Here is a 27,082-nt window from a genome sequence, read left to right as displayed (position 1 = left end):
CCTTACATGGCTGGGTGAAGTCTATCGTCAGGTTGGACACTGTTGTATGCATTCTAATTGAAAGAAATTTGACTAGATTACATTATGTGCAGAAACCTGGTTTCTGTTTTGTTCTGTTAAAAAACCTGTTTAATTACTTCAAGTGTCTATTTGGAATGAGCTAAGTTTTTATTTGAAACAAAAATAAAAGTTTAAAAATAGACTGAAATCTAATAAAGGGCAAGGGAAATTAAACTCACCCATGTAATAAACAGTTGTTGTATTGTCATCGAAGTACCAGTCTCCATTTTTATTGTTGGTGAAATTCAGAGGCTGTGATGATCCGTTTCTTATATCAATGATACGGAACATATCTGGATGCTGAGTCAGATTGTGGGAAATTATTACGTAGTCTGCTTCCTGTTGGAATGAATTGCGAAGCAGTTTGTTAAGTTAAACATCATCAGAAATGTAACGTAAAATTTCCTTAAACACACACAGCCTTATTCAGTGGTTAACAGTGGTATGTACAATAGGTCTTACAGTAACTGCTCTGTTTCCAATACACAGGGAAGGTTCCAACCTCTTCTTCCAACTAGTCTGAAATTTCTTTACATTTATTTTTAAATTAACTATTATTCCAGAAGGGGTGACACAGCTTTTTCCAATGGACAAGGTTAAAAAGCAATCACTATACTTTATATCTACATTCATGTACCATAAAAGGTGGAGATTGCCTTTTCCAAAATCCTGAAGATTACCTTGAAGCCATAAAACATGGAACTGTATGAAATGTCTGTGATATGATCCTCTTGTTCAAAGCGCCAATTGAAGGTGTCTGAGTTAGGAAGCAAAGCCATCCAGCCAGGTCTGTGGGTCAGTCTTTTCACTAAGTAAGGAACCACACTGATGCCTGTGTTATAAATCAGAGAAAGGACCAGTTCAGAATCTTTCAATAAAACACAAATAACATACATGCACTAATTACAACAACACATTTCAGTAAAATCCTTTGTAAAATTCTAAAACAAGAACAAAAAACGAGAGAAGAAAGGCATGTTTCAAGTGCTAGTTATAAATGTTAAATTATTGTACTGGGTTTTGCAGGGGTCTAACAATAAATAATTCTACTTCTGCTACCTAAAATTTTTTAAGCAATCATTGGTTACATAAATAACTTCCAGTATTATAAAAATCTATATCCTGTAAAAGAAATGTGCCTTTTACTGTATGAGTCACTGTAAGAGACAAAAAACAGAGATGGAACATCTTTGATTGATGAAACAGTAAATCACTGCAAGATTTAATAATGAGAGAGATTGTTTTTTTTAATCACAAAGGATGTTGGTTGGTTATATAACCATCTTGCTCTCTCTACTACCATCCGGAAGATGATACCGAAGATGATACAGCCAACCCCAGAAGACGCCCGCAGTTACCTCTTTGAACTGACAGGGGGCACCAGGCGCCCTCCTGTCACTTGCGCTTTCAGGACACATACTGTATAAAGAGCGCTAAATACCTCCTCCCCTTGTGTTACTTTCGCCCAATCTGTAATGCGTATTGTAAATTGCAATGGTGTAATTAATTGTATCCTAATGTTAATCTAATCCCTATAGATTCTACGGTCCTATCCCTCTGACGAGCTCGCAGACAAAGCATTTCATTGCCGGCAAAACCCCGCTGTCTGCTGTACTGTTCGTGCATTGATCAATAAACCTTGATTGATTGATTGATTGATTGACTGTTCAGCTGTACCGTGGGAGTTGGACAGGATTATGTTCTTTGCCAGAAGAGAGGAAGGGCTGGGGTTGTTGACGGCGAGCCGATGGAAGCTCACTGTGGCATCGCACACGGCTCCGGGATATCCCACACTCCACTCGGCTTTTTCTGTACAGTGCGACGGGTCCAGCAGGCCACTCCGGGGCACCACCTTGTGGTTAGGATTCCCTGGAGACACATGAAATGGGGCCTGTTGCAGTATAACCATAGTAGAGATACTGTAGGAAAACTGGAAACAGCCAGCTGGCAGGACTATGAAAACCTTGGCACTTTCCTCCTCTTCCAAAGTATGTTTTAGAAGAAGAGATTATCTGACTTAAAACGTCTCAAAAAGCTACACAGTAAGTTTTGTGGACAGTGAACCTTAAATTATTGAGCAACTTGCATCAACGTCTTTTTTTTATCTTATTAATGGTCTTGACTGCCTTCCATTGCGACCTAAGAGTTTTTGTGCGCTACTCGCGCGCCCTAGATGACTAACACCTGAGAGTGGTTATTTTAAATCAGCAAAGTTCTGTGGAAAAGGCAGAAAAGTGCATTTGTACAGTAATTCCTAGTTTCAGTCCAGAGAACATGATGAGGAAAAAGAGGTTAAAGCAAATGGTACAGTATGTCCAGTACTGGATGGATTGGAAACATTCAAATGAGCAAACCTGAGAAAATGTGTCACACTTCACTGAAAACATGAAAAAAGAGTATTTTTAAGTAACTGATGTCTCAAGGTTGTTAGGTTGTTTATCATTCTCCATTCGTGCACTTATTACACTGGTATATGGTGTAGTTTTAAGGCAGTGATTTCAGCCTTTTCTTCCTGAGTTTTACAATTAAAATGATTTTAAATATTGCTGAACTAATAAATAGACAGCATGCAGTCTCACAGTATTTAGAAAACTGTCCTAACTGCAAAATCAATTCCTTTCTCTTGATGACCATACTGCTCAATTTGTTAAGACCTCTGGAAACCTTTCTAACTGTTTTCCTACTGATTTTCTTGAAGAACAGTGAATGGGAGAACAAGCCAAACAAAACATGACACACGCTAACAGCCAGCCCTGTAGCCAGTGCTACATTACCTGTGAGAGAGCCATCACTGTCAATCAACACTACTTCGTGTTCCCATCTGAAGCCTGCCTTGTTGGAGGTGTTAAAAAACTGAATTCCACTAAACCTGGCGCTCCAGCCTCCACAGCGGTCGACACAGGTCCCAGCAATTGACGTCACTCCGATGGCAGTACACATGGGGCGGTCAAAATTGACAAACGTCACCGACATGATACTCAGTCCATCATCAAAGGGAAGAATGATGCCCCGTACAGTGCAGTAGTTCGGACCAAGGCCCAATTCATCCACATGGCCAACTATCGTGGTGTTTTTAATCACGGCTCCACCTGTTTCTCCCCAGCCCCTGACATACGGGGAGAGAATGCGTTTGGTCTCGATCCCGGCAATTTCGTTGTTCACCATCAGGAAGTTCCTGAATTGGATTGCTCCCACATTTACCCACTCTGCTCCCTTCTGGCAGTTCCAGGTGGTTAGTGAGCTGAAAACGGCTGGATTGGGCTCATAGGAGTAGCAGGATCCCTGCTTCACGGGGTAATACTCTTGGAAAATCCAGATCCCAAACCAGCCTTGAGAATGGACAGTGTTGTTGCTGAATTCTCCCAGGGGGACCTTCTTCTGGCAGATATTGGGATCGTAGGACGGGCCATCTGGGTGGTCGTGCATCCGGTACCAGAAACCAAAATGGGTGCCGCCTGCTGCCGCGTTGTGGCGGATGGTGTTGTTGGGGTTGGTAACCCAGAATGCCGCTGGCGTGACATCGTCATTCAGGAGACTGGTACTCTGGCGGACAAAGACCGCGAGGTTGTACTGGAGGACGTTGCCAGTCTCGATCCCATCTTCAATGAAGAAGGCGCCTCCCATGATGTCGTAGATGACATTTTTTTCCACCAGCAGGTTGTGTGTGTTGTGAATGGTGACAGCCCTGTTGTACGTTTGGTGAATTCCACATCCTCTAACATAGGACTTGAACTTCATGTCTCCCATCAGGTGCCAGTGTATTGGGTAACGTCCAAGCCTGAAGGCCTGTCCAGCATGGAATACCTACATGGGGACAAATAAGACAAACATGCTGGCTAAAGAGAAAGAACTGATGTTAACATTTAAAGTAGACATCATATTTTATCATGAAATTACATTGTAAAAGCTTCTCTTCAGTTATGACTCTATTTCAGAATATTATGATTTTTACCTCTATAATTATCTATAGTATCCTAAATAAATGAAAGAATATCTTTAAAATTGCACTGCATTTCCACATCTAGAGCCATCATCCATCCTTCAAAAGCAATAATTACCTCAACATACTCAATCCTTCCAATTGCCAAGTTTTCACTTGGCCTAGGTGCATGGAACATAATGCAACCACCAAATTGATCACTTCCTACTTCTTCTCCAAATCTTCCCTGGAAACACGTCTGGGTAGCGAATTCGCCTGCAAATGCAGAATACTATCGAAATTAAAAGCCATTTCGACTTCAGAGCACAAGTTCAATATACACCTGAAAATGAAAAAGCTATTGCAGTGTAATAGCCTGTCATGGGTTTCTTCATTCTGACAAGTGAATACACCATACCACTTAATAAGGGAATTGTAGCGTTAAATAAAAAATAATTGGTTTATAACCTGTACACAGCAATATTTCAAGAAACGCCTTGTCTTTTTACAGAAGAAAGATATTGTCTACACTTTGAGGCTAGGATGACTGCCTAGCAGATCCACAGAATTACAGGTTATGCTAATAGCAGACATTACCTGTGTCAAATCCATCTTCACAGGCCTCTATTTTGTCATTCCATTCAATGTTATTGGAACCCCTGACAACAATGTTTCTGGTGAGAAGACCAACTTCTGCTCTCCCTTCAAAAACTGTTCCATCTGGCAGGGTGACCGACACCCCTAAATGTCTGTACTTCAAGGGCTCTGTCAGGGTCAGTGTCCTTCCATCAGCAGATACAGATGCGATTTTCTTGACCTCATTTTCAATTTGGCTATGCCTACGAAATCAGGAATAAATGGAGAAATATTTACAGGTCTTTACAGCACATGACTGACTACAGTAAAAACTGAAGCACTAAGGATTCAATGACATGATTTCTCACGCATAAGCCTGACCCAAAACTTCAAGATTTTTTTCCGATTCCAAATCCATCTCACAAGCAAACAAATGTTGCTTTCCGGTTTTGGAAAGATTTCTGATTATTGGTTCGGTCGGTGCTCAAGTTTAGTCCTGGATCTCAGACCAAAATCTTACCTGTGTCCAGTTGATGCTATAACAATTTCATCCCCTGCTTTCCACGTCACATTGTGCTGCAAAGTCAATGTGACTGAGCCACTAGGAGCTGTCTGTGCCAACCGAGTCCAAGTAACAGGAACAGGAATTCCTAGAAACAGGATCAAAGTTGTCCGTAATCTTTTTCATCTTAACTTTTTTGAGTTGGCCTGCCTTAAAAGACTCTGACTTGTTGTAGTGTTCATACCTTCAAACTGCAGATTTTAAGGTCTTACAATACAAGTGTAGACACGTTTTAACACACTTACTGGAAAAGAGGTGTTTGTTAGCACCACAAACTTAAAACAAACTGTGAAAAATGGCTTATTTAACTGTGAAACCTTTAATATTCATTGAATGGCAAATATTTAACAAAAAATATGAATACAACTTTATAAATTGGTGATCCACCTTGCTTCAGACAGACACTGATGATGATATTCAAACCTTGGTGTATTTCTAAAACGTTACTGTATATGATTCCTAATGGGCAACAGTGTGTTCAGGAGGTGGTATCGAGTTCGGTGTGGAGAGCTGGAGTTTACCATGGAGGTCCAGGATTCCCTCTCTGACTGCCAGCGTTTTAGCGCCATATACTGGCAGCTCCTGTGAGCGCAGGTGTCCGTGCAGCGTGATGATGGCTTTGTGTTGGAATGGGGCCGCTTCAGTGCCGATCTGACAGCGCAGGAGAGGTTGGCTTAAGGTTAATCATGTTGGTACAGAAAAATGTGTAGAAAGCAGCCAAGACGAATCTGTGACTAATGCATTGTTTGATATCTTTTTGGGATGAAAAGTCCTATTTAAATGCAAGGAACTATTCATTATAAATATTAGTCTTGTTGTTTTTAAAATATATCCATACTTCAGTAGTGTTTTATAAGATATATGGATAAAGCACTTGGAAACACGAGGTTTATGGCCAATACTAAGGTCATGTGATGCAATAAAGAATGCACATACTTTGGGGAGCAACAACATTTTCAACAGCAGGAGTCTTACATTGTCATAGTATAAAGAGAATATTTGGAATCTGTAATTTATGATACCTGAAGAACTCCCCCATCTGTGATCAGAATATTTTCGGCTTGAAGTTCAATATCAGCTTCATCAAACACCAACATCCCACCTAAATAAGAGAGAAATAGCTCATGTTCTGTTATGTTATATAATGGAAACTATTGGTTTCCCTGGTCCTCATTAACCCACAGGAGTCACCTGTTAATCCTTGATAACAAAAGGATTTACAAAAGAATTCCAGTCTTTTTAGTTTTGGTAGGTGTAAATTCAGCAACATTGTAAATTAAATACCAGTTGTGTTTTAGGAGATAACAGATCTTCAAGCACTAGTGAACACTGCTTTCTTTTTATGTCTAGATAGTAACCTGAAACGTGTACAGTATTGTATTTTGATTGAATATTGTGTACAGTTTTGCTTAAGATGTTATAGAACATCTTAAGCTGCTCTGGAATAAGACCAGAGAAGAGCCACTAGATATATTTTGGGACCTATGGGAATGTACTACACTGACAGGCAGTGGTTGTGAAAGTTTACCTTGAATGAGGAGCATCTTTAGTACAGGCGTGCTTGTATCCAGCAGGATTGTTTGTCCTTTGGTGATTACAGCGAATGTTCCTTCTTCGGGGGGTGAGAGCCCTCCCCACGTGTATTTGGAGGACCAGACATCAATGTAAAAGAAATCTGCATTGTCCTACAGTCAAGCAAAAAATAAGCCATAACTAGTAAAAAGTGCCCATAAAAAATTCTGTTGTGGAAATCCTCTATTTCTTTGGTAAATATATTTCATGTTCAATTGCTTTCCTATGCTTATTTGGAAGGCCAGGTGGACATTTGGCCCTCCAGCAATCCATATTAGCCCAATCTTATTTTTCCCTTTAATTTGTTATCATCATTTTTGTTTCTATTTCATCTTCTCTGAGTTGGTAATCACCGGTTGTTGATCACCCATTCATTGACTTCCTGTACATCAGTACAGGAACAAGAAGGATCTGCGCCCACTCTAAACTAACTCTAGTGTTGGGCCATAGACACCCCCCAGCTCCACAGAGGACCTCAATCCTTATAGGAGAGTAAGCTCTAATTGTAGGATTGCTCACTGGCAACATTGCAACTAACAGGTATCCAAAAAGCCTCTGCATTCACGTAGAGAGCTAAGGATAGCCTGGCTGACACACTTGGGTCACCTGTGCTGTCACTTGGGAAATATCCATCAAAGCCAGCAAATAACATAGCCCAGGCACAAACCAGATATATCTGGGCAACACAGAGCTCCAATGTGCCTTTACTGATTAAAGCAGTAGAACATTGGTACAGTAGATGCCTGTGAGAATTTGGAACAACCAATGAGTATCTAATTCTCCTACTGTAGATATAAATGTTGCTGAGCTACTGAGCAGATTCAAGAAACCAGGCCTGCAGTTGTACAATGAGAAAGACCAACTCTTTGGCAACAAATTTACATTTCCAGACTCAGACAGAAACTACCGACGCAGACATTATTAAGATTTACCCTGTGGTCCCATGCAGTCAGTTTAACACACTTCATCCGATGGCAACAAAATATATAAAAATTATCTATATAATTTCAGCACAAAATATAGCAATTTACACAACTTCACAGAACCATAAATGATCTCAGCAACAGTTGTCAAGTACACTAGTAATAGTATCATCAATACATACGTATATTACTGTATGTCATGCGTTACTAGTATACATGGGAGTTCAGGTGGGGAGCTGCGTCAGCATGCGTAGGCTGCAAAGGAACAAGTAATAGGTTTATTCCATGCTGAAAAAAAGAAGAAAGAAAACACAACACCTGAAGAGCTCTCACACCTGAAGAAGGCTCCATGGCCGAAACTTTGTGTTTTCTTTCTTCTTTTTTTCAGCATGGAATAAACCTATTACTTGTTCCTTTACATGGGAGTTCAATTTCCCTTTGTAGAAAAAGCAGTTTCAAAACATTATTGCGCATGACAAATTAGAAAAATACCTTTCCTAATGCATAGTGTGCAGAAGGTCCTACTCATCTACTAGCCACAAACATAACAACAAATTATGTCAACAAACATAGAAAAAGGGTTGAAATAAATACTGACCAGCTTGGCTATTCCATTATTTCCGATGCCCACTTTAACTTTTGCCATTTGTGAGCTGGGCTGGGAATTTGTGACACAGATGATGCACGTGCTGTTTGCAGACTGCACATCGCAAGGCGACTGGGCAATTGTGACTTTAATGTCACTGCTGTTTGAACTGTGGGGAAGGAGAGTGAAAAATGTATCATCCGTTGCAAGCAACCAAAATATCCTGCACATCGGGAAAACAGAACGGAAAGTAGAATCAAATTATTTAAAAAATTCTCAAAATACCATATTTACTGCATGTAACACTACTGCACTGTATATTCGATATGTTTAAAAAATGTGTCTTTAGATCCTAATAGAGAACTCATTAAATCATTCATAAGAATGTACTTGTTGAGAATTTAAGGTAGTAATTTTCTTTATTTTGTATAGGCAGATTCAGTCATTCATTAGATAATATATGATATTTAATGCAAATCATTGCTATTAATTTAAGTGTATAGTTAAAGTAATTGTTTCAAGTTTTCAATATTTTTATTTAACTTTGTAAAATTATTTGAAGACAGAAAGTATGATTTTCAGAACACACAAAATATTAGTGAGAGAAGGTCAAGATAGAATGGACTGAGTTACATTGTGGACAGAATAGAAACTGTATTGCTCTTTTTCTCATTCTTATCGCCACAAGAGGGCAGCCCACTACAAAGGAACTGTATGAACTAAAAAAACATGTCAGATGTGATGAGGCTGAAGGTCAGGTACACAATCATCAAGAGGATTTGGGATTTAGATCTGAGGTGCTGTTTCAAGATCTGCAATAACAACACTAGTTCTGTAAGTCTTACAAAAAACAACAACTTTCTGATTCAGTCAGATCCAGAGCCGTACAACACCAGAGCTAGGAAGGACAGACATGAAAGTAGAAGAGTTAACTGAAAGTGAACAGTAACGTAGCAGAAAGACAGCTAGAGGCAAGCTGCCCCATCACATGTAAAGAAGTGTAAATGATTTTCATGATTGCAACCAGTTCCTTATTTTAGCACTTTAATATCTCCCTGGATTGATGCTTTCTGCTGTCTATACTCAAATGGTTTTTAATACTTGTGCAAAACCTCCTTTTAATCTGCTTGAACCTGTCCATATATAAGGGGACAGTCTCCCGAGACCAGAAATCATTCCTGTTGGTTTCTAAGGTTATGATATCACTTTTGTAGCATGGTAATTTAACCGAATGTAATATTCTTCAATCAAATTTTATTAATACACTCTAGACCTCCATTAGCCCCGTAGCCCAAAATCTCTTCTCTTTCCTAGCTGCATTTAGCTTGCATCTCCACCAGGTTTCCCACTTATGTCTGCCAATAGGTGCAAAGGTCCCTGCTAAGAATACCTGAAATTGGAGCCGGTGATGGTGAGTCTGGTGCCTCCTGCAGTTCCTCCTCTCCGTGGAGACACCCCCGTAATTACAGGTGTCAGGGAGGTTTTGTAAGAGAAGCCATTTGATATGTTCACTGCTTTGTTGCTATTGAGAACCACTACAGGGCAATCCTGTTGTGCTCCAGTTCCTGTTAATTACAGGCCAGGAAAAGGTATTGTGTTAAGGGTCTAAAGCAGTACAGTGACTACCAACACAGGTCATTACAGATACAGCCTTTGGCCCAGGTTGGGAAAGGTGGTTTCAGATCTCAACTGGTTTCTCCATGGTGAAGTCTCAACACACGCCGCAGAGATTAACGTTCAGCACGTTCGTATGGTCTTACTGACAGCAGGCTGCAATCAGAGTAAGGCTTACCCATTGTTGATTAGGTAGTGTATGTCAGGACATGTCAATGTCAGAAAACAGCTCATGAGAAAAAAATAAGTTGCATCAGTAGAGGGCTTAGCTTTGCAATTTGCTAAACAGGTTTTTTTGGCTACTCATTTGCCGTAGGTAGCGTATTGTTTAAGATACTTTCCTTGCGATATTTTAATGCATTATTCAATTAATGATTACTTGTTTAAAATTATCTTGTTAAATGTACTGCTGAACTTTAACTAAATGTCAGTATGGTAATGTCTGCTCGTAAGCATGCTGGTTGCATTTAATTAATGACACAACAACAAAATAACTTCTTTCACTGCGGTACCCAAACTACTGACAATGCTAGGTATACAAAACACAATCTGTTGGTTACAGTGTGGAGGTAAGATAAGTCTCACAGGTTAGAATAATTGAGGTTGTACATCACTTCAACTAGCCTGAAGCTGTTTGCAGAGGAGACTAAAAGGCACAAAAACTGTTTTTATCAGTTTAAAATGTGACTTAGATCCCATTATAGACTCACCTGGCCCTTCCAATTTTTTTCCAATCTTATTATTCATTTATTTGTGAGCTTATAAGGTGTTAAAGAAACTATAATTGACTTGAGGGGAATAATTGCTTCTTAGGAACAGAATCTTGGCCAGACTTTGAATTGTTATTTTTCAAGAGCTGTTCACTACAGACCTACCATTATTGGGTGGAACTTCGCAGTAAAGGCTGCTGAAAGTTGAATTCTGCCTCAGTATCTCACAGTCCTTGTTGCAGATCAGCACTCTCGAATGCGCTGGATCAAATCCGGAACCTTGTACAGTCAGAATGGAACCTCCACCATAGCTTCCTGTACACGCATCACAGAAACAACCAGCGATTTAGAAAGGATTAACTTTTCAAACATAAATCATCTTGGCAGCAAGTGTTTTTGTGAAGCCAACAGTTAGAACTGAATTTTCCACTTGACAAAAAAAATGCAGTAGTTTGTTTATGTCATAGACTTTGTCTCTCCGCTACAGTTGATGCAGGAGGGTTTAAAGTACCTTCATTTGGTGTCACTCCAGTGAGCAGCAGCTCATATGTGAAGAAAGCTTGTGAAGCAGCAAAGCCCTTTAAGCCATGGAGGAGATTAACTAGAAAAGTGCCCCCAGCGTGGTTTCCCACAGAGCACAGAATCTGGGTATCAGTTACTGCTGAGACATTGCAGGGTACACCGTCTATGGTCACAGAGATGGGCTGAAGATCCGTGCCGAATCCTGACCCTGTAATGGTGATTTCTGTTCCGCTGGGACCTGCGAATATAAACATTCCAAAGCATCTTTCAAACGCTTTCCAGCACAATTTCACAAAGTCCAACAGTACTGAATCTACAATATCAACTGAATCCATAGAATAAGGCACAATTTAAAGTTAGATTTATGCTTAGAATAGCTTGGTCAGTGCTTTGATTTAGTCTTTTCTTGTCATAAGAATAATGAAAGGTTCTTTCTGGATTTTTTCTTTAACCATCAAGTGCATTATTTAACTTCTGCTCAGGATCAGATTTTCCCATACACAGGGTTTCTGAAGTGTATAATTTAATATATATATATAATATCTGTTTGTGTTAAAACACATTTAAATGAGTCACATTCAATCTGACACAAGGCTTTTACATAGTGTGCGTCATCTCAAATATCTTTAAAGACCTTCTAAATGTAAAACACTTCACAATCAAAGTTTGCACATTTCTCAGTGTCATTGGAAAATAATGCTCTTTCCCCAGTGCAAGCAATTTTGAATGGGCTAACAAGAGGTGAATGAAATAAGATCTCTCTGCTTTCACTCGTTAAGGTTTTATTCACGTACCTGTCTGAGGACTCACTGCAGTGATCCTTGGAGTATCTGACTGGGAGTACACAAAGCGCAGAGCAGGGTAGCTGACCGAGAGGACTTGAATATTCACTATGGTGTTCCCTTCATTGTTTGCTGGTGTCGTGCACTGGACTTCACTGGGCTCCACGCTAATGAGCCGGCAGGGAGAGCCACCTACTGTTACAGAGGTGTTGCCAGCGGAGAACCCGTTGCCTCTGATGAATAACGTGGTGCCACCCAGAATGCTGCCGGAGCTGGGTGAGAGGGCAGCCTCTGCCACGCTGTGTAGAGTGACACTTCCTGTGGCAAGACCTTTGCTCAGGACCACAACCTTCAGGGAATAAAAACCAGCCGGCAACGGCCCGATGGAACAGGTGATGTTCGTGTCGGCGACGTCACTCGCCGCAAACGGGGCGCTCCCGATGAGCACCACCACATCCTCGGCCTGGCTCCCGAAGCCCGATCCTTGGATCGTCAGCGTCGTTGAGCTGCCGTTGATGCTGTCCGGCGAGACGCTGGAAACGGAGGGCACGGAGGAAGAGGAGTACTCAAAGGCGCAGCGGGAATGGCAGGAGGCGGAGACTCCGAGCACCGACACCTGCACGGCCCCCGTGCGGGCGGTAGAGGGAGAGGTGTCGCAGGTGATGGCCGTGTAGTTCACCGACACCACTGAGCAGGGCACGCTGGCTACAGACACCATGACGCTATTGGCTGAGCCCGAGAAGCCCGATCCTAGTATGGTCACTCTCGTTCGCCCTGTGGTGGCTCCAGCCTCCGGGCTGATGGAGTCGATGACTGGCAGGAAAACGAAGCGACGGCCGAACTCGTTCACGACGGAGTTGATGGCGGTGCCCAGATTGTTGACCCTAACGGACACCAGCTGTGCCACACCTACAGGCATGGCATTCTCTGGGTCAAGACTGCACATGATTTCTGTTGTTGTGCTATTGATAACACTGCAGGGATGTCCACCGATGGTCACCTTTAAGAATACCACAAGCCCTCATATTTAAACAAAGCCGCAACAAATGTTTCATTACATGAAAACATATACTACGCTAACTAAACTACATGTATACCAAAGGTAACGAACGTTAAATTTAAGAAAAGCTTCTTCACCAGTACTGCTTATCTTACCATTGATTTTCTAAATGTATCAGTCAATGAACCATGACATTATCCTAAAGAAAAAAGATTTGATACTCCATGCGTCAAAATGAATAGTGTAGCTTTTCAAAATTGTGTTAATTGCTGTTGTTACAGCATAACTAACATTTATTTAATAACCAATGTTAAACCTAAAATGCGTTATTGACTTGTGATAACTTATACCAGGTTTTAATAAGAAAGTACTGCGTTTATGAGACGCAAGTTACCTTACGTACTGTAAGTTGCGTTACGAGAGAGGGGAATTAAAGCCTACAAGTTTTAGAAAGCCTACTTTGCTTCTACAGACATCTGAACAACGTACTTTTCTTTAAGTGTTAACAAAGTAACCCAGATGTCTAACCTCATTCGCACAACTGGTGTTGCTGAACCCTAGTCCTTGTATGCTTATGACAGTGTAGACGGTCCCGCTGGGTGGTGAGATAGCAGTGATGGCAGGAGAATAACAGTCTGAGAGCAGGAATGAGAAAGCTTCTCCAGTTGCACCTGGGTTAAGGTCATAAGAGCAGTTTGGAGTCGTGGTTATGCAGTCCGTCACTGACCTTCTTGAACGCTGTGCAGCTGCAAAAGACAGCAAGCAAAACTAGGTCTGTGAAAATGACACTACAAGAGCAATGTAATATCTGTATATGTCAACGTGTCTTCTGAAAACGTGTATGTGACTTTGCATTAGAAAGTATGGTATTTTGAAAAATACATCCACATGACTTACTGTTCCATGTCTCCTTAAAGGCAAGAATATCATGATGGAACATTATTTATTTTTTTGAATTCACATTCAGAGAGCTGCAATATTAGATGCTTTTTGTAGAGTTAGTACAGATGTAACAAAGCACCTGGCATAAAAGAGAGTGCATGAACAAACACCTTCCTATAGCTCTATGTTGGGTTTGTGCCTCAAACAGAGTGCGGTGCAAGGACATACTGTGGAAAATATGGCAATTTCAATGCGATTGAGCCGTTTTAACTTTTCAGCGCTCCGTATTAGAATAACATATCACTCAAAACAAGACCTGAAAACTCTATCCAATTAAAAGCTCATCAGATGTTATAATGAAGCCTAGAGCTCATATGCCGTGGAAAACAAACAAACCAAATTTCAGTGGTTTTAGAATCTTCCATCCCTACACTTCTCTTATTTCTTGTATGGTAGAAATATACAGAAACTGATGTGTAAAACAAGTCTGTCACTTGAAGCTGAAGCATCAAAAGTAGTGCAATGTTCCCAAGATTCTTGTCTATCTTAGTAGCCCATTACCTTGCTTGTCCCAAACTGTGTTTACTGCTAGTTCTACCTCAACGGCAGAGGATGCATTCGGCAAAGCTTCGGACATAATCTGGGATAGTCTGGCTTAATCCATTCTTTTAAAAAAACGTTTGGTCGAAAAATAACATAAAAGATCAGTAACCTGGTGTGTATTTTGCTTCAATTCCCCCCACAGAGAGGTAAAAGCGGACGCTTTTGGCTTCAATAGGTTTGACTGTCACCACTCCTTGCATGAATCTGCTGTTTCGGTCATCTACAAAGCCACTGCTGTAGTAGTAGATCCCTGCCACCGTGAAACGATACCTGAAAAATCCTGACAAGAAAAGAAGTATTTTTTTATGTATGTAATGCTTTATATATTAAAATCCCAAATCCCCATCCTTCTTCACCTGGATGAGCTGGAGCAAACAACCACTTGTGTACCTTCCCAACTTGCCTCTGTTGATCTCTTTGAATACTGAACACGCTTCATTTTTTAAACTGCATTCACTGGGGAAAAATACTTGGTTTCAATTTTTTTTGGGGGGTGTTAGGCCTCCCAGCAATATGCCACACAATCATGCGATAGATTACTATTCTGTCATTTATCTAAAAGCAAGCTATTACCTGGTCATAAGAAGGAACCAAGCTCTTTTATCGTTCTTTTTCTTGGCATCATTTTTATTGCTATTATTATTGGTAGGTTGGCTGATGGATTCACTGGGATATCAATTGCTATTGATCCCACCTTAATTCTATGGAGTGTTAATACAATTCCAAGCCTGTGAATAGGCGTCGTGTCCTACCTGAAGCAGTTTTTGCGTTTCCACTGATGAAACCAGTGCCATCATAGTTCGTGCTACTGGGCGTGGAGACACTGAATACTCTGTATCCAAGCCCTTTGACTAAAGAAGGGGCCTGCCAGCTCCACTGTACTGTGTCTCCAACATACACATCCAGAGAAGATGGGCTCCAGGCATATCCAACCCCAAAGTCTAAAAGAAAAGTGAAGTAAATTCATGAACTCATACGAGACAATGGTCAGAGAAGCATCTCTTTAAATATGGATTTCCCAAAGACTCCAAGGAATATCTGAATCTGATATCACATCTCACTTCCGGGAGGTGCCTAATTCCAATACCTGAGCTCCACCATGAAACAGATATTGTGGGCCATATCTGATGTGAAAGCGGGAACAGGTTTAAATTAAAAAGGGACATACTGTAATTAAAATATGTGGGTACGTGAAACCTTGGAGCATGCAGGGAATGACTTCATGGAAATAAAGTCTTGACATTTAAACAGAAAGGCAAAATCGTGAAAAGCACGATGTCCTCTTTCTATTTTCACAGATGCAAATCCTGTTGACTACTAAGGAAAAGGTTGCAATACAACTCTACCTGGGTGGGAACCAAGATTGGTTACAGTGTAGCTACTTTCATTTGCTTGGGTGATGCATTCCAGGTGGTGCTCCGATGCAGAAGTCACTTTGCATGTGATGTTTCCTGCACATTTGAACAAATTGATGAACAGTCAGAAGGAACTGGTAAAAAGAACACTTTTCGAAACTTTGTGCTGTTTCTCCACAATGGGGAGGAAAAAGGGAGATGCTTTATAGTAAGTTGAGAGCAGGCTCAGGCACTGAACAAATGTCGTAAAGCTCTTCAATGATGTTCCCTAAGCTTTTTCTGGTGCAAGAAATATAATGTGTTGTTATGTACTGTACAGAAAACAAATGATCTAAACTGTTTTGTTTTTGATTCACAGTAATGAGGCACCAATATGCTCTTTACATCACTTCATAAATTTGAAATACAGGTCTGGCGGGTCTATATTTTAGACCATGTTAAAAACCTGCTCACAGCAGCAAACACAGGAAAGAGCAGTCTTACCCATAGAGATCTGGATGTCATCTGTCACAGGACTGAAACCTGAGCCAGTCACTGTGACTTTTGTGCCCCCATAAAGAGAGCCATGCGATGGAGAGACCTCGGTGACCTTCAAGACGTATTCTATAGAAGCATTCACTCCATCACTGTAACATAAAAAAACATAAAGAGAAAAAATGTTTAGAACCCAGTTTGGCGTGTTTAAGAAGCGTGACATTGCAGGTCAATTAATTTCAATGATTAACTTCTTCTTCGCGTTTTCCCACTTATGTGGGGTCTGCTTGTTTGCATCGCTTTTTCCACTTTGTACAGTCTAAAAAAAGTGCAAGTGGACACCACTGGAAGCATATAAGCTCATTCTCTGCAACACATCATTTATACAACAAGGTACAGTATCAAGCCCTGTGTTATGGAATTCTATACCATTCATCTGATATAGTCTAGACAAGCATGTGCCTGCTGGATTAGACAGTCCTGCCCAAAGCATCAGTCTCAAACTTCCCCATTAAGCTGCCTGTTATACAGAATGTTTATCATTTTTCATTTTGTAGCTCTGGATATCTGTGCCACACTTGCCTACATCCTTAAGGGCGGTCTACACTAAACAGTGATTCAATGTTGCAACATACTGATGACAAAAAAGAATTGTTCTCTTCTTGATCAGCAGGGCAGTTGTCTCTTTCTGCATTTGATTTTCACCTGGCTTCTGATTTTCATTCAACAGCTTAATTCACCTCCTAACCTGTGCAACAACCAGCTCTCACTGATGAGGCTTAACTATCTATACTGCGACTCCATGAAGCTGGCCTCTCTAAAAAAAGCACAGACCCTGAAACCCACTGCATGTGTTTGTGCTCTCTTTGTACTGGTTTGAGTAACTGAAATTAGTGTCTGAGGTGCTTTCTTTCCGAGGTATAGCTCCTTTTTTTCCCAGGGTGTCACGTGGCTCTTCGTCACCATTGTAAGGGGGACTGAGTAACATCACATCCCGTCAAAAAGAAGACGCTATATCTTGGGAACGAAAGCAGAACAAATCGTACTTTTTAACGCAGTAGCACAAACAGAACACAAGTGCATGGGATTTATTGTTTGTGCTGTTTGAAGGTGGGGCCAGCTTCACAGAGCTATGATCAGTGTATTTCGGACAATACCTTACCTCACACTGGCATAACCCCAGTTTCCAACTTGCACATAAATGTTATATATCCCAGGTGGATGCCTTGGTAGAGAACAGGTGATGTTGTCAGAAGTCCATTCAAGTATTTTGCATTCCTTATCTCCAATAAAGACAGAACTGCCGTTTGCGTCATCCATGAAATTGATCCCCATAATGGAAAGACTTGCATTTCCTAAAAATAAAATACAAAACATATAATGAAACATTTAATCATTTGCCTATACCATATATCACAGAAATTCCCCCCAAAATCACCATTTTCACTTCTTGCGAACATTTTAATTAATTAACTAAATAGTTTTGGGCTTCAACAGAGATGATTTCTGATGGAACTGGTTCACATATTCAAACATCTCAAAGATACTGACAAGGTTATCCCTATAGACTTCAAAATCAGCAAACCAATATGAACAGGTGTACCCAAATAAGGAGGAGTGCATTTAAAATTGAGATCATAAGTCACTTTTTGACCAAAGGGTGAAACAAGCTACCCAGTTATGTAGTCAAAGCCGATACCATCAATTATTTGAATAAGCAGCTCTATAAGATCCTTGGATCAATTAACAATGAGCATCAAAATAAGCTGCATGGGCCAAACACCCTCTTCTTCTTGAAACCTTTCTATGATCTTTTCACTACAGTATGTAGGACAAAGTTACCACTTTTAATCAGAATTAATCACTCATATTTAGAGCAAAAATGCCATTAGTACTCACATTGCCTGTACACGACGTTTTGCTGAAAAAGACGTTTCAGGGAAATAGCAGTCTAGACCAAGGCCCTGTTCAGGTTTCACAACAACTAACCTCTTTGATTTATTGTCCTACAGATCATGCCATTTACATAAGAGAAAAAAACAGCTGTGCTGCTGAGATAATACACAGCACCTGCTACATACTTCCCATGTATAAATGTTAATATACTGTAGAAGGATGGTGGAACCATTTCCTCTGAGCAAAAAGCCAGCCAAAATGCCGTAACAAGTTATAGCAAAAATGATAAAACAAATCACCAAAACAAATTACTTCAACCTGCAAAAGAACCCTTGAGAAGATAAAGTCTTCATTTTTAATATGATTTTGAAGTAACTATGAAGAAAGCCCACTAAGTTTTCACTTAGAATTTTATGTTATTCCCGTAATGCAGACGTGTACAGTATTTACTGTATGAACTGTCTATTAAACCTGTGTATGAGAATGACAGCAAATTAACATATCATATTCCCTCTCACCACATGGCCAGAATGCATCTATTATAGTTTGTGTTTGTGGTTGCCATGAGACAAATAGACAATAAGGCAATTGTTTTTGGAGTCTGTAATGACCATTTGCAAAGAAAGAACATGTGCGTACACAAAATGGGCTGTAAGGCTCAGCTCTTCTCAAAGGTTCCTTCTAAGAGCCTACAGTTCAATAATAAACAAGAGGAATAGGGGTTTGCTCCCCTCAGGCCAAACACAATAACTCTTCTTATAACAAGCAGATTCAATAACAAGCAGATTCTTCTCAATCTGCTCTTGAAACAATGGTGTCTTTCGAGAATAAGAACCATGGATCACTTACTCTAGCTACCAAACAAGCTATGAAGGCTGAATAGAATCTTCTCCCTTCTAACATTTCTGAAGTTCTTCTAGCATGTTGAGTCATTGACTCAAAGCCCCACGACAACGGCATAGCGTGAAACTATGAGATGCCATTCAACCCAGACTGAGTTTTTAGCAGCCTGCTAATTGATGGACCCCCATCAGATTTCCACCAAATTATTGAGATGGTGTCATGAATTACATATTATTTCCATCTCATGCAAAAGAGCATGAATCTGTCATGTCAGATAAATCCCTAAGGCTTCAATGGATTTTGATTTCGAACATCGGTTTGGCACTGTTCCAGCACGATATCACAAGTTGGCACGGGATTGTCAGTGTAAGTAATGTCCTTATGCTTCCCATTAAGTTTCTGAACGTTTTCCACATGGGCTTGTGTTCTGTATTTAGTGTTAACCAGCTGAAACAGATGTATTATTCAACTGTGGGTTAAATGACATGAAACATAATATCCTGACAAGCATAATTAAGCATGAGGAAGTCTTCTATGTGGCTTGATATAGTTTAAAACAAATATTAAGCACAGTGGTGCCAAAATGAAGGCCTACCAGTGAAACAAACACAAATAATATCCTTAAGCAATACTTTACTGGTCTGATCAGTATAGCTAGTGTATACATTAATGAACTTACCCATTACATTGGTGGTCTGCAAACTTAAATCTGTAATTGAAGGTGTCAGAAACTCATCGTAGTTGAAGGGATCACTGGCTGATGCATTTATTTCATTAGTTTTGAAAAGCACAGTGACGTTACCAGGTGTTCCCTGTGGTTAAAGTATTTGGAGTTAACTTCAATTTAAGACATGGACCAGACCTATGCTCTCTATACTAACAAAGTTATTACAAAATGTTGAATGCTGATAAAGTACACAGTTCTAGAAGTCCTGGAAGGTTAATATAAAGTAGAGATCACAAGCTTTCACAGTTAGTAGTATTCAAGTCAGAATATTCTGGAAAATCTTTCTCTCTTCTGTTTTCCTTATCAGTTGTAATGGATTCTGAAAATCCAACCCATGTCACTTTCAGACTTTTGTCACTAGACCATACAGAGATTAAAATAAGACAGAACTGTTGTTTTGTATCTCTAATATGATGGCTACATATTTTTTTTATTGAAAACTACATTTAATTCTCCAACACCTGGTGATCATGTCTGACTTTATGATTTAGGATAATTTTAATTGGAAATTATTAAATGTATCTCAGAAATCTATACTTACAGGTGGTGTTCTACACTTCACTTCATCCAAGGACACATATATGACAGAACAAGCGCTGGAGCCAATCAGAACCTGTGTCGCATTGCTGAATCCATATCCTGACACTGTGAGCACAGTTCCTCCTGATAAATAAAAATGCCACTGGTAGTCAAAAGAAGGTGCATAAAAATTGAACTGATCACAGTTCCTAGGTAGAGCAGATCATTAATATTCCAAGCCTAAATAGAATTTGGACTTCTTCATTTTACCAGCATTAAAAAAAAAAATGTTTCCGCCTATTTGCTACAAAACAGGTTTTTATAATTTTCAGCCGAAGTACATTTATTCTTCAGATTTCACTGAGAAATGTATAGGAACTACAGGTTTGTAGATGCTCTACTCTGGCAAAGGACATCAATGTCATCAGAAAGGACAAGAACATTCAGAAAGCAAACTCTGCCCTGCCTAGCAGTTGTATGAAGAATGAACAGGCCAGCTCCAGAAAAGCTCATATTGGAAATACATTTACCTGCAACACTGCCAGCAAGAGGTGAGTAGTTAAAGATCCCCATGTTAACGGTGAAATTAAACACAGCACCTCCAGTGTTTTGAGTGAAACCCAGTTTTACAAAGCTGACATAGACTTGGTAGGTGCCAGCACTTGCATTTCCAACTTTACAGGTGATGCTGGTGCCTGCGACACAGAAACAAACATTACTGAAGGGAGAAAAAAGGAGTGGAAGAGAAATTTGACATCTATTTTTCAGATGGAGTTTTTATATCGTAAAATAAACAGTCTTGAACAAAAAGACACACCAGCACAGCTACATCTCAGTTCAGAACATTATATACAGCATGTGTATATGCTAGAAATCCATTCACCATGGCAAAAGAAAATATATCAGCTGTGTTATTTTCTGTGATAACATTTTAGTTGAATAATTTTCACACCAAATGGTTCAATTTCATCAGACCTCTGCATGTGGAAAACAAACAGCAATTTTCATCAATAGACTGTTGCTTGCTTGGGATCTCCCAGAGTTCACAGTGTTGACTACGTGACTTACTGTTGACCTCCAGGATGGGGCACTGAACATCGCCTACTGAAACAGAAGCGTTTTCACTGGCGAAGCCAGAGCCTGTGATTGTCAGGACTGTCCCCTGAGCATACGATCCTGAAAGAAACAGAACTTTGTCTTTGAGAATGTATTTGTGCATTGCTATGTAATACGGCATAGATTCCTATTGCAAACTGTCCTAGCCACCTTCTACCACTTGCTTAAAGACAGATCTGTTTGATTTGGACTGGCAGTCGGCCCCTTTATATTGCAAATGCAGCGGAATCACCTTGTGTTGGGCTGATCCCTGAAACAACGGGAGTCTTTGCGGAGGTCCACTGAAACCCACAGTCGCCAGTGCACTTTGACATGATGCCATTGATGTAAACCTGGACCTGCAAGAGGGTTACAGAAAGGCTTTCAGCATCCTTAATAATTTCCTATCTTATGTGCAAAGTGCATTCGACTTGTGAGATGTATATAAAATGCACAGAGCATTTACTGAACTTTATTAGCAGAATTACCACCCCATTTAGCTGACACCCTTGTCAAGGGTTACCTCATGCAACCAATACAATAAGTAGATAAAATACAGAATAAGTAAAAGAAAAGAAAATGCAAGAAGGTAGCATGGTGGCGCAGCAGTTAGCATTGCTGCTTTGCAACACCTGGATTCAGTTCCTGAAAAATATCAAGCTTTTTATTTTACACACCATTCTGGCTTAAAAACAATTTCCATTGAAGTAGTTCCATACAATTTCATATTGTGGGAAAATATGGGGGCACGTCACACTTTTTTCAAAGTTTTTCTTTTTACAGTATCTGTTACATTATAAGGTTCACTATACAGTATTCCATTATATTTCTGTGACATACCTGTGGCTTGGTCTCAGGCACATGCAGAAAATCACCCAAAATGCTGCTTTTAAAAGTCCCTCCTTCTTGTTCAACGTAAGAGTTTATTCTGCAGGTTATCCCATCGATACATGAGCTGTTAATCTGTTTGGAGGAGCAGGAAGGACTAACATTTATACGAATGTAAAAATACTGTACACTCTGGCACATTTCATTCCTATGGAGAACAGTCACCTTGCACTAGTTCATGGAATATTAATAATCATATTAAGAATAACATAAGAAATGTAAGAAATTTTTATTTTTTCTGACAAAACACCTTTAAAATGTCGAAACACCTGTCTACACACATGTAAAATAATATAATCCAGTGTATAATATTTTGATAATAGATTGGATGGAAATACAGAAGGTGTGCAATTGACTGCATTAATGAATGTTTTATCATTTACAGATTTTGTAAATCCTTAGCCACACATATTACAGTACACTGTTACAGAATGGTATAGCTGAACTGGTCAGCTCAAACCATTAGTGAAAAACAAATATTTACAATGTCCATTGACCTATGAAAACCTAAACTGTTGAACCAGTTTTCCACAGGAAAAAAAGGACTAAAGCACAATTTGCAGATTTATATACTGTATATAGAAAAAATATTAAAAATTCCTATTTGAGTTGTTCTATTATGCTGTAAAAGAAAAAAATCCTAAATTAAAAGCCTGTGTTTCTTCAATGCAGATTTTACTCTGATATATATCTTGACCTTATGTCTTATTTTCGGGCAATTCCACAGCCCAGGTCAGCCACCCTAGCCTTCACTCACACAGAATACATTCTTCCAGGGTACTGGCCTCTGAACTTAATCGTCATTGGTTCCACTCCAAATGAAAAGGGTATTTTTCAAAAACTGACTCATGCCTTTAAATAAGGTTTAAATGAAAAAAACTAAATCTATAAAAGGGCACCTTCATGATGAGAACAATCTACTACAGTTGCCTATGGGACTGGAACTGACTAGCCAGGGAGAACAGAACAGATTCAGAGCTTAAAAGAAAGTTGTTTCCTCATCTGCCTCTAATGAGTAAACCATTTTCCTGAATTTGTGTCTCTAGTCTGTGTGTACGCAACAGGTTATTCCACAAACAACCCTAACCCTGGTGCCTGTACAGCCCTAACCCTGGTGCCTGTAGAGCCCTAACCCTGGTGCCTGTACAGCCCTAACCCTGGTGCCTGTAGAGCCCTAACCCTGGTGCCTGTACAGCCCTAACACTGGTGCCTGTAGAGCCCTAACACTCGTGCCTGTAGAGCCCTAACCCTGGTGCCTGTAGAGCCCTAAACCTGGTGCCTGTACAGCCCTAACACTGGTGCCTGTAGAGCCCTAACACTCGTGCCTGTACAGCCCTAACCCTGGTGCCTGTAGAGCCCTAACCCTGGTGCCTGTAGAGCCCTAACACTCGTGCCTGTACAGCCCTAACCCTGGTGCCTGTAGAGCCCTAATGCTCGTGCCTGTACAGCCCTAACGCTCGTGCCTGTAGAGCCCTAATGCTTGTGCCTGTACAGCATAGACAAAGAGTCACCAGGAGTCAACAGGAGTCAGAAAAGAGTATGAACCTGAATGAGTGGCTGGTCACCGGGGTTGGAGACCCAGACCACTCTCCATCCATATCCTCGGCAGTCTCCCCATCGGCTGACACGGATTTGCCCCATCTCTGGAATGCCCTGCAACGCATACTGCAGGTCCGACTCTGACACGTCCACTGGCAGGCCTGGCGTGGTTTAAGAGAAAACATGTATTGTACTTCATTTTCCAGTTGCCTGATCCTAATTTCTAAATAATTGAGTCCATACAATAATAAATAAGTAATTAACATAAGCACTACAGATGACTAAACCATACGTCCCAAATATTCATATATAATAGAAACGGACTCAATATTTATCCCCCATTCTTTATTTCTAGATCTTTTATTTAAATAAAAACATATTTAAATATTTCTTGTCCTGAACTCTTTGTTGATGATGCTTTTTTTGTTGGATTGTTGTGTTGGACTTGGCTGCCAAACAAATTTCCCCCTTTGAGACAAGAAAGCTTGAATTGAATTGAAATATTAGTGGGTATTGTCTTTCGCAGGAGTTTAATTAGTACTGCGGTATCCTAAGGGGTAGAGATGCAGTCAGATGTGGCATTACCTCTTGACGCAAAAGGAGAAGATAGGAGAGATGACAGAAAATGACATTCCACCACTTCTCCCTAAGCAGCTCCTACTGCAACAAGGGCTGGAGGTCAGGAGAATAGGGTGAAAAAGGAAGAGAAACACAGGTGTGTGCTGTGATCTACAGGACCCCCAGAAAAACCACACCCCGAGGAACTGAAGGAGGTCTGACAGAAGTGTGGCAGCTAAAAAGAGAAGAAAGACAAGAGAGAAACAACTTCAGGGGGACAACCAACACCAGGGAAAGGGGAATGTGAGGCAGCAGAAACAGTAAACAACAGAGAGAAGGTCCAAAAAGACAGTTTTGTGCTATTTCGGGGGGAAAAAAAAACAATGAATTTTGTGTTTGGGCAGATTAGCTGCGTATTTGCATTTAGAGAGAGAGTCAGAGAGAGAGTCAAGAAGTTGCGCCAACTGACATTTGGTAGCCTTTGGTTGTCAACACTTCTTACTTCACTTCTGTGAAATAGCTTAATACAGTAAAGCAATGTGTTTAGGTGCTGTGTGCTTTGAATAATCTTCGTCCTGCGTCCAGATATCCAAGTGCCCCACGTATCACTGGAAAGAGCAACACTCTTTTAGCCATATGATTGATTTTTATCAGTATAATTGCTTGCAATTATGCTTGTATCAGATGCATTGTACATTGGATACTGTACATGGCAAGCTTAAAGCACCAGAAGCCTCACTACAGGGCAGATCGGCTGCAAACGTGGGGAAACTGCCACACCAGATTCATCAATGGGGAATCAAGTGGGTTCGCAAGATTTGCTACAACATGATATCGCTATACTGGGGTATCGGTGTAAAAATAGTGGTCTGGGGGAAGAGTACCAGCTACTGATCCACCGACGCCACATACAGCAGTACGCAGGTTTTCCCTAGAGGCCTTTTATCCAAGTACTGACCAGGAAAACACACACTGCTGATATGTGCGAAGGATTTCAGGAATATTTTGGTGTGTTAAATTGTTGGAATACACTGCATTGCTGGACACACTGCCTGAAAAACAGGTACCTCGCAAGGTAAGTGCTAGCATCACATTTGTCTGCCTTGAAAGCAGGCTACTGGGATTTATTTACCTTTAATCTGCTTCCCGGAGAACTCCACATCAAAGGTGCCCGACACTGGAGGGCTGGCCCTCTGCGTTCTTGTCACCTGGATGCCTACCCCTTCTGTCCAGCTGGGGCCTCCATACATGACTCCTTCGTCACTGCTGTTTGAAACCGCCTGTTAAGGACCAAAACATTTCAGAATGGCTTTACTTGCGTCACCTGGCTTGATCCTTTTTCAACAGTCTCTTTTAATTTGATTTCCTTAGCCTTTTCTTTTTCAACATTTTTCAGCCAATTGCTATTATTAGTTCTGGTGTCAATTTGTTGTTTTCCCATGCAATAGTTTGTATACGGGATATTATCTCTACTACACACCCACCTGTGCAAATGCAATACGCATGAGAGGAAAGTCATATCCGCAGCTGTAAGGGGTCACTGTAACTTCATATCTCCACTGTGAAGCGTCTGGTTTCTGGATTTTGTTCACCATGATTTCCTGTACAAAAACACCTCTGCTTGCCAAGGCTGGGGGTCTTCTCAGTGTAATAACATCTGTTTAAAATAAACGATCCAAACAAGGATTCTCTTAATAATTAGACGTACTGTATAGGATCGCATTAACACATTACGATTTCATTGCGTGTATTTAAATGAAATGTCTCAAAATTCATGCACAATTACAATTTTTCGTTTCCCAGCTATATAGTCAAGACTGGTACATTTTGACAGATTTTTCTGTCAGATTCTGAACTGGTGAATATTCTGAAGGCTCCGTTTTAAAGGGCGTGGTAACTGCAGTGCTTGAAGAATACAGTCCAGTAGCTTAACTCGAGAGAAAAAAAGGTCAGGAAGTTTTAGTAAATTTCACCAATTTAAAACTTGACACAGGTGCTGGTGATTTAAAGTCACCAGAAAACAATCACAAACCCTGTGACAGGGGTTAATGGTCCTTCTGGAAAGACTGACGATGTTATGGATGTTGTCATTTTTTACTGAGGTTAATTGATACTTCTGTCTTTCAGATGTACAGGTCCTTATTTCATTGTACCTCCAAAGATACAGACAAAGTACAAAGTCAAAAGAGAGTTCAGTTTGGTTAGACAAAGTGCGAGTTCAGTTAATAATTATTTTAAAAATATACCATTAATGTTTACTGTTGTGGCCATTCTTCCAATGTAAACAACATCCACATAGAAATCTTGGTTTGGTGTTGCCTTGTACAGTAGCAGTGACTGTAGCATATAGTTAGTCCCAGGGAATGCTCTTTGCAAGGCAGAAAGCAAATCAACACACGTGTACTGCCAGCTATGAATTGTCAAAGAAAAAACAAATTTCATTTAAATGATACGTCAATAAAATCTTGAAAAGTTAAAAGTGCTATTAAGTTAACTTAAACAACATTACAATCATGAAATTCTGATGATGATGATGATGATGATGATAACAACAACAACAACAACAACAACAACAACAACAACAACAACAATAATAATAATAATAATAATAATAATAATAATAATAATAATAATAATAGTTTTAATTTAAGAGATCTACCTATTACCGTATTTTGTCCATTTTTTACCAATACTATATTCCGCAGCAGTGACTACAGATCTTTGTGCAGCTGCTACATTAAAGTAATATTATTGAAAATCTAAGACTCAAGACAGACAGCGCTGTCTATAGCAACAGAAATGGTGAGAGTTAGTTTAGGTAACTCCTAGTTTAGGCCACATTTTTAGAGATCACAATTGTTTTCCGGACACTGTTAG

At 40.2% G+C, this 27,082-nt stretch overlaps 1 protein-coding gene across 1 annotated transcript in view; it reads right to left on the bottom strand.

The window, feature by feature from the left end:
* Positions 1-27,082, bottom strand: part of pkhd1l1.1 (PKHD1 like 1, tandem duplicate 1) — a 63,511-nt gene that overhangs the window by 22,006 nt on the left and 14,423 nt on the right. The window contains exons 23-53 of the mRNA XM_069195151.1: positions 26,452-26,615; positions 25,690-25,862; positions 25,338-25,485; positions 23,654-23,808; positions 22,061-22,183; positions 21,474-21,579; positions 21,194-21,301; positions 20,656-20,820; positions 20,148-20,269; positions 19,559-19,691; positions 17,303-17,495; positions 16,150-16,292; positions 15,658-15,762; positions 15,064-15,252; positions 14,421-14,591; positions 13,355-13,572; positions 11,839-12,826; positions 11,034-11,282; positions 10,688-10,837; positions 9,589-9,763; positions 8,211-8,367; positions 6,646-6,802; positions 6,140-6,219; positions 5,639-5,768; positions 5,076-5,205; positions 4,577-4,818; positions 4,119-4,255; positions 2,835-3,864; positions 1,738-1,929; positions 741-892; positions 240-399 (exon numbers count right to left, since the gene is read on the bottom strand). Coding sequence (XP_069051252.1) covers positions 240-399; positions 741-892; positions 1,738-1,929; positions 2,835-3,864; positions 4,119-4,255; positions 4,577-4,818; positions 5,076-5,205; positions 5,639-5,768; positions 6,140-6,219; positions 6,646-6,802; positions 8,211-8,367; positions 9,589-9,763; positions 10,688-10,837; positions 11,034-11,282; positions 11,839-12,826; positions 13,355-13,572; positions 14,421-14,591; positions 15,064-15,252; positions 15,658-15,762; positions 16,150-16,292; positions 17,303-17,495; positions 19,559-19,691; positions 20,148-20,269; positions 20,656-20,820; positions 21,194-21,301; positions 21,474-21,579; positions 22,061-22,183; positions 23,654-23,808; positions 25,338-25,485; positions 25,690-25,862; positions 26,452-26,615 — 6,545 coding nt within the window. The remainder of the gene's footprint in view (positions 1-239; positions 400-740; positions 893-1,737; positions 1,930-2,834; positions 3,865-4,118; positions 4,256-4,576; positions 4,819-5,075; positions 5,206-5,638; positions 5,769-6,139; positions 6,220-6,645; positions 6,803-8,210; positions 8,368-9,588; positions 9,764-10,687; positions 10,838-11,033; positions 11,283-11,838; positions 12,827-13,354; positions 13,573-14,420; positions 14,592-15,063; positions 15,253-15,657; positions 15,763-16,149; positions 16,293-17,302; positions 17,496-19,558; positions 19,692-20,147; positions 20,270-20,655; positions 20,821-21,193; positions 21,302-21,473; positions 21,580-22,060; positions 22,184-23,653; positions 23,809-25,337; positions 25,486-25,689; positions 25,863-26,451; positions 26,616-27,082) is intronic.

This window comes from Lepisosteus oculatus, chromosome 10 (assembly GCF_040954835.1).
Source record: "Lepisosteus oculatus isolate fLepOcu1 chromosome 10, fLepOcu1.hap2, whole genome shotgun sequence".
Taxonomy (NCBI): Eukaryota; Metazoa; Chordata; class Actinopteri; order Semionotiformes; family Lepisosteidae; genus Lepisosteus; species Lepisosteus oculatus.
The sequence above is the reverse complement of the archived record's forward strand: the minus strand, read 5'-3'. Positions and strand labels throughout refer to the sequence as shown.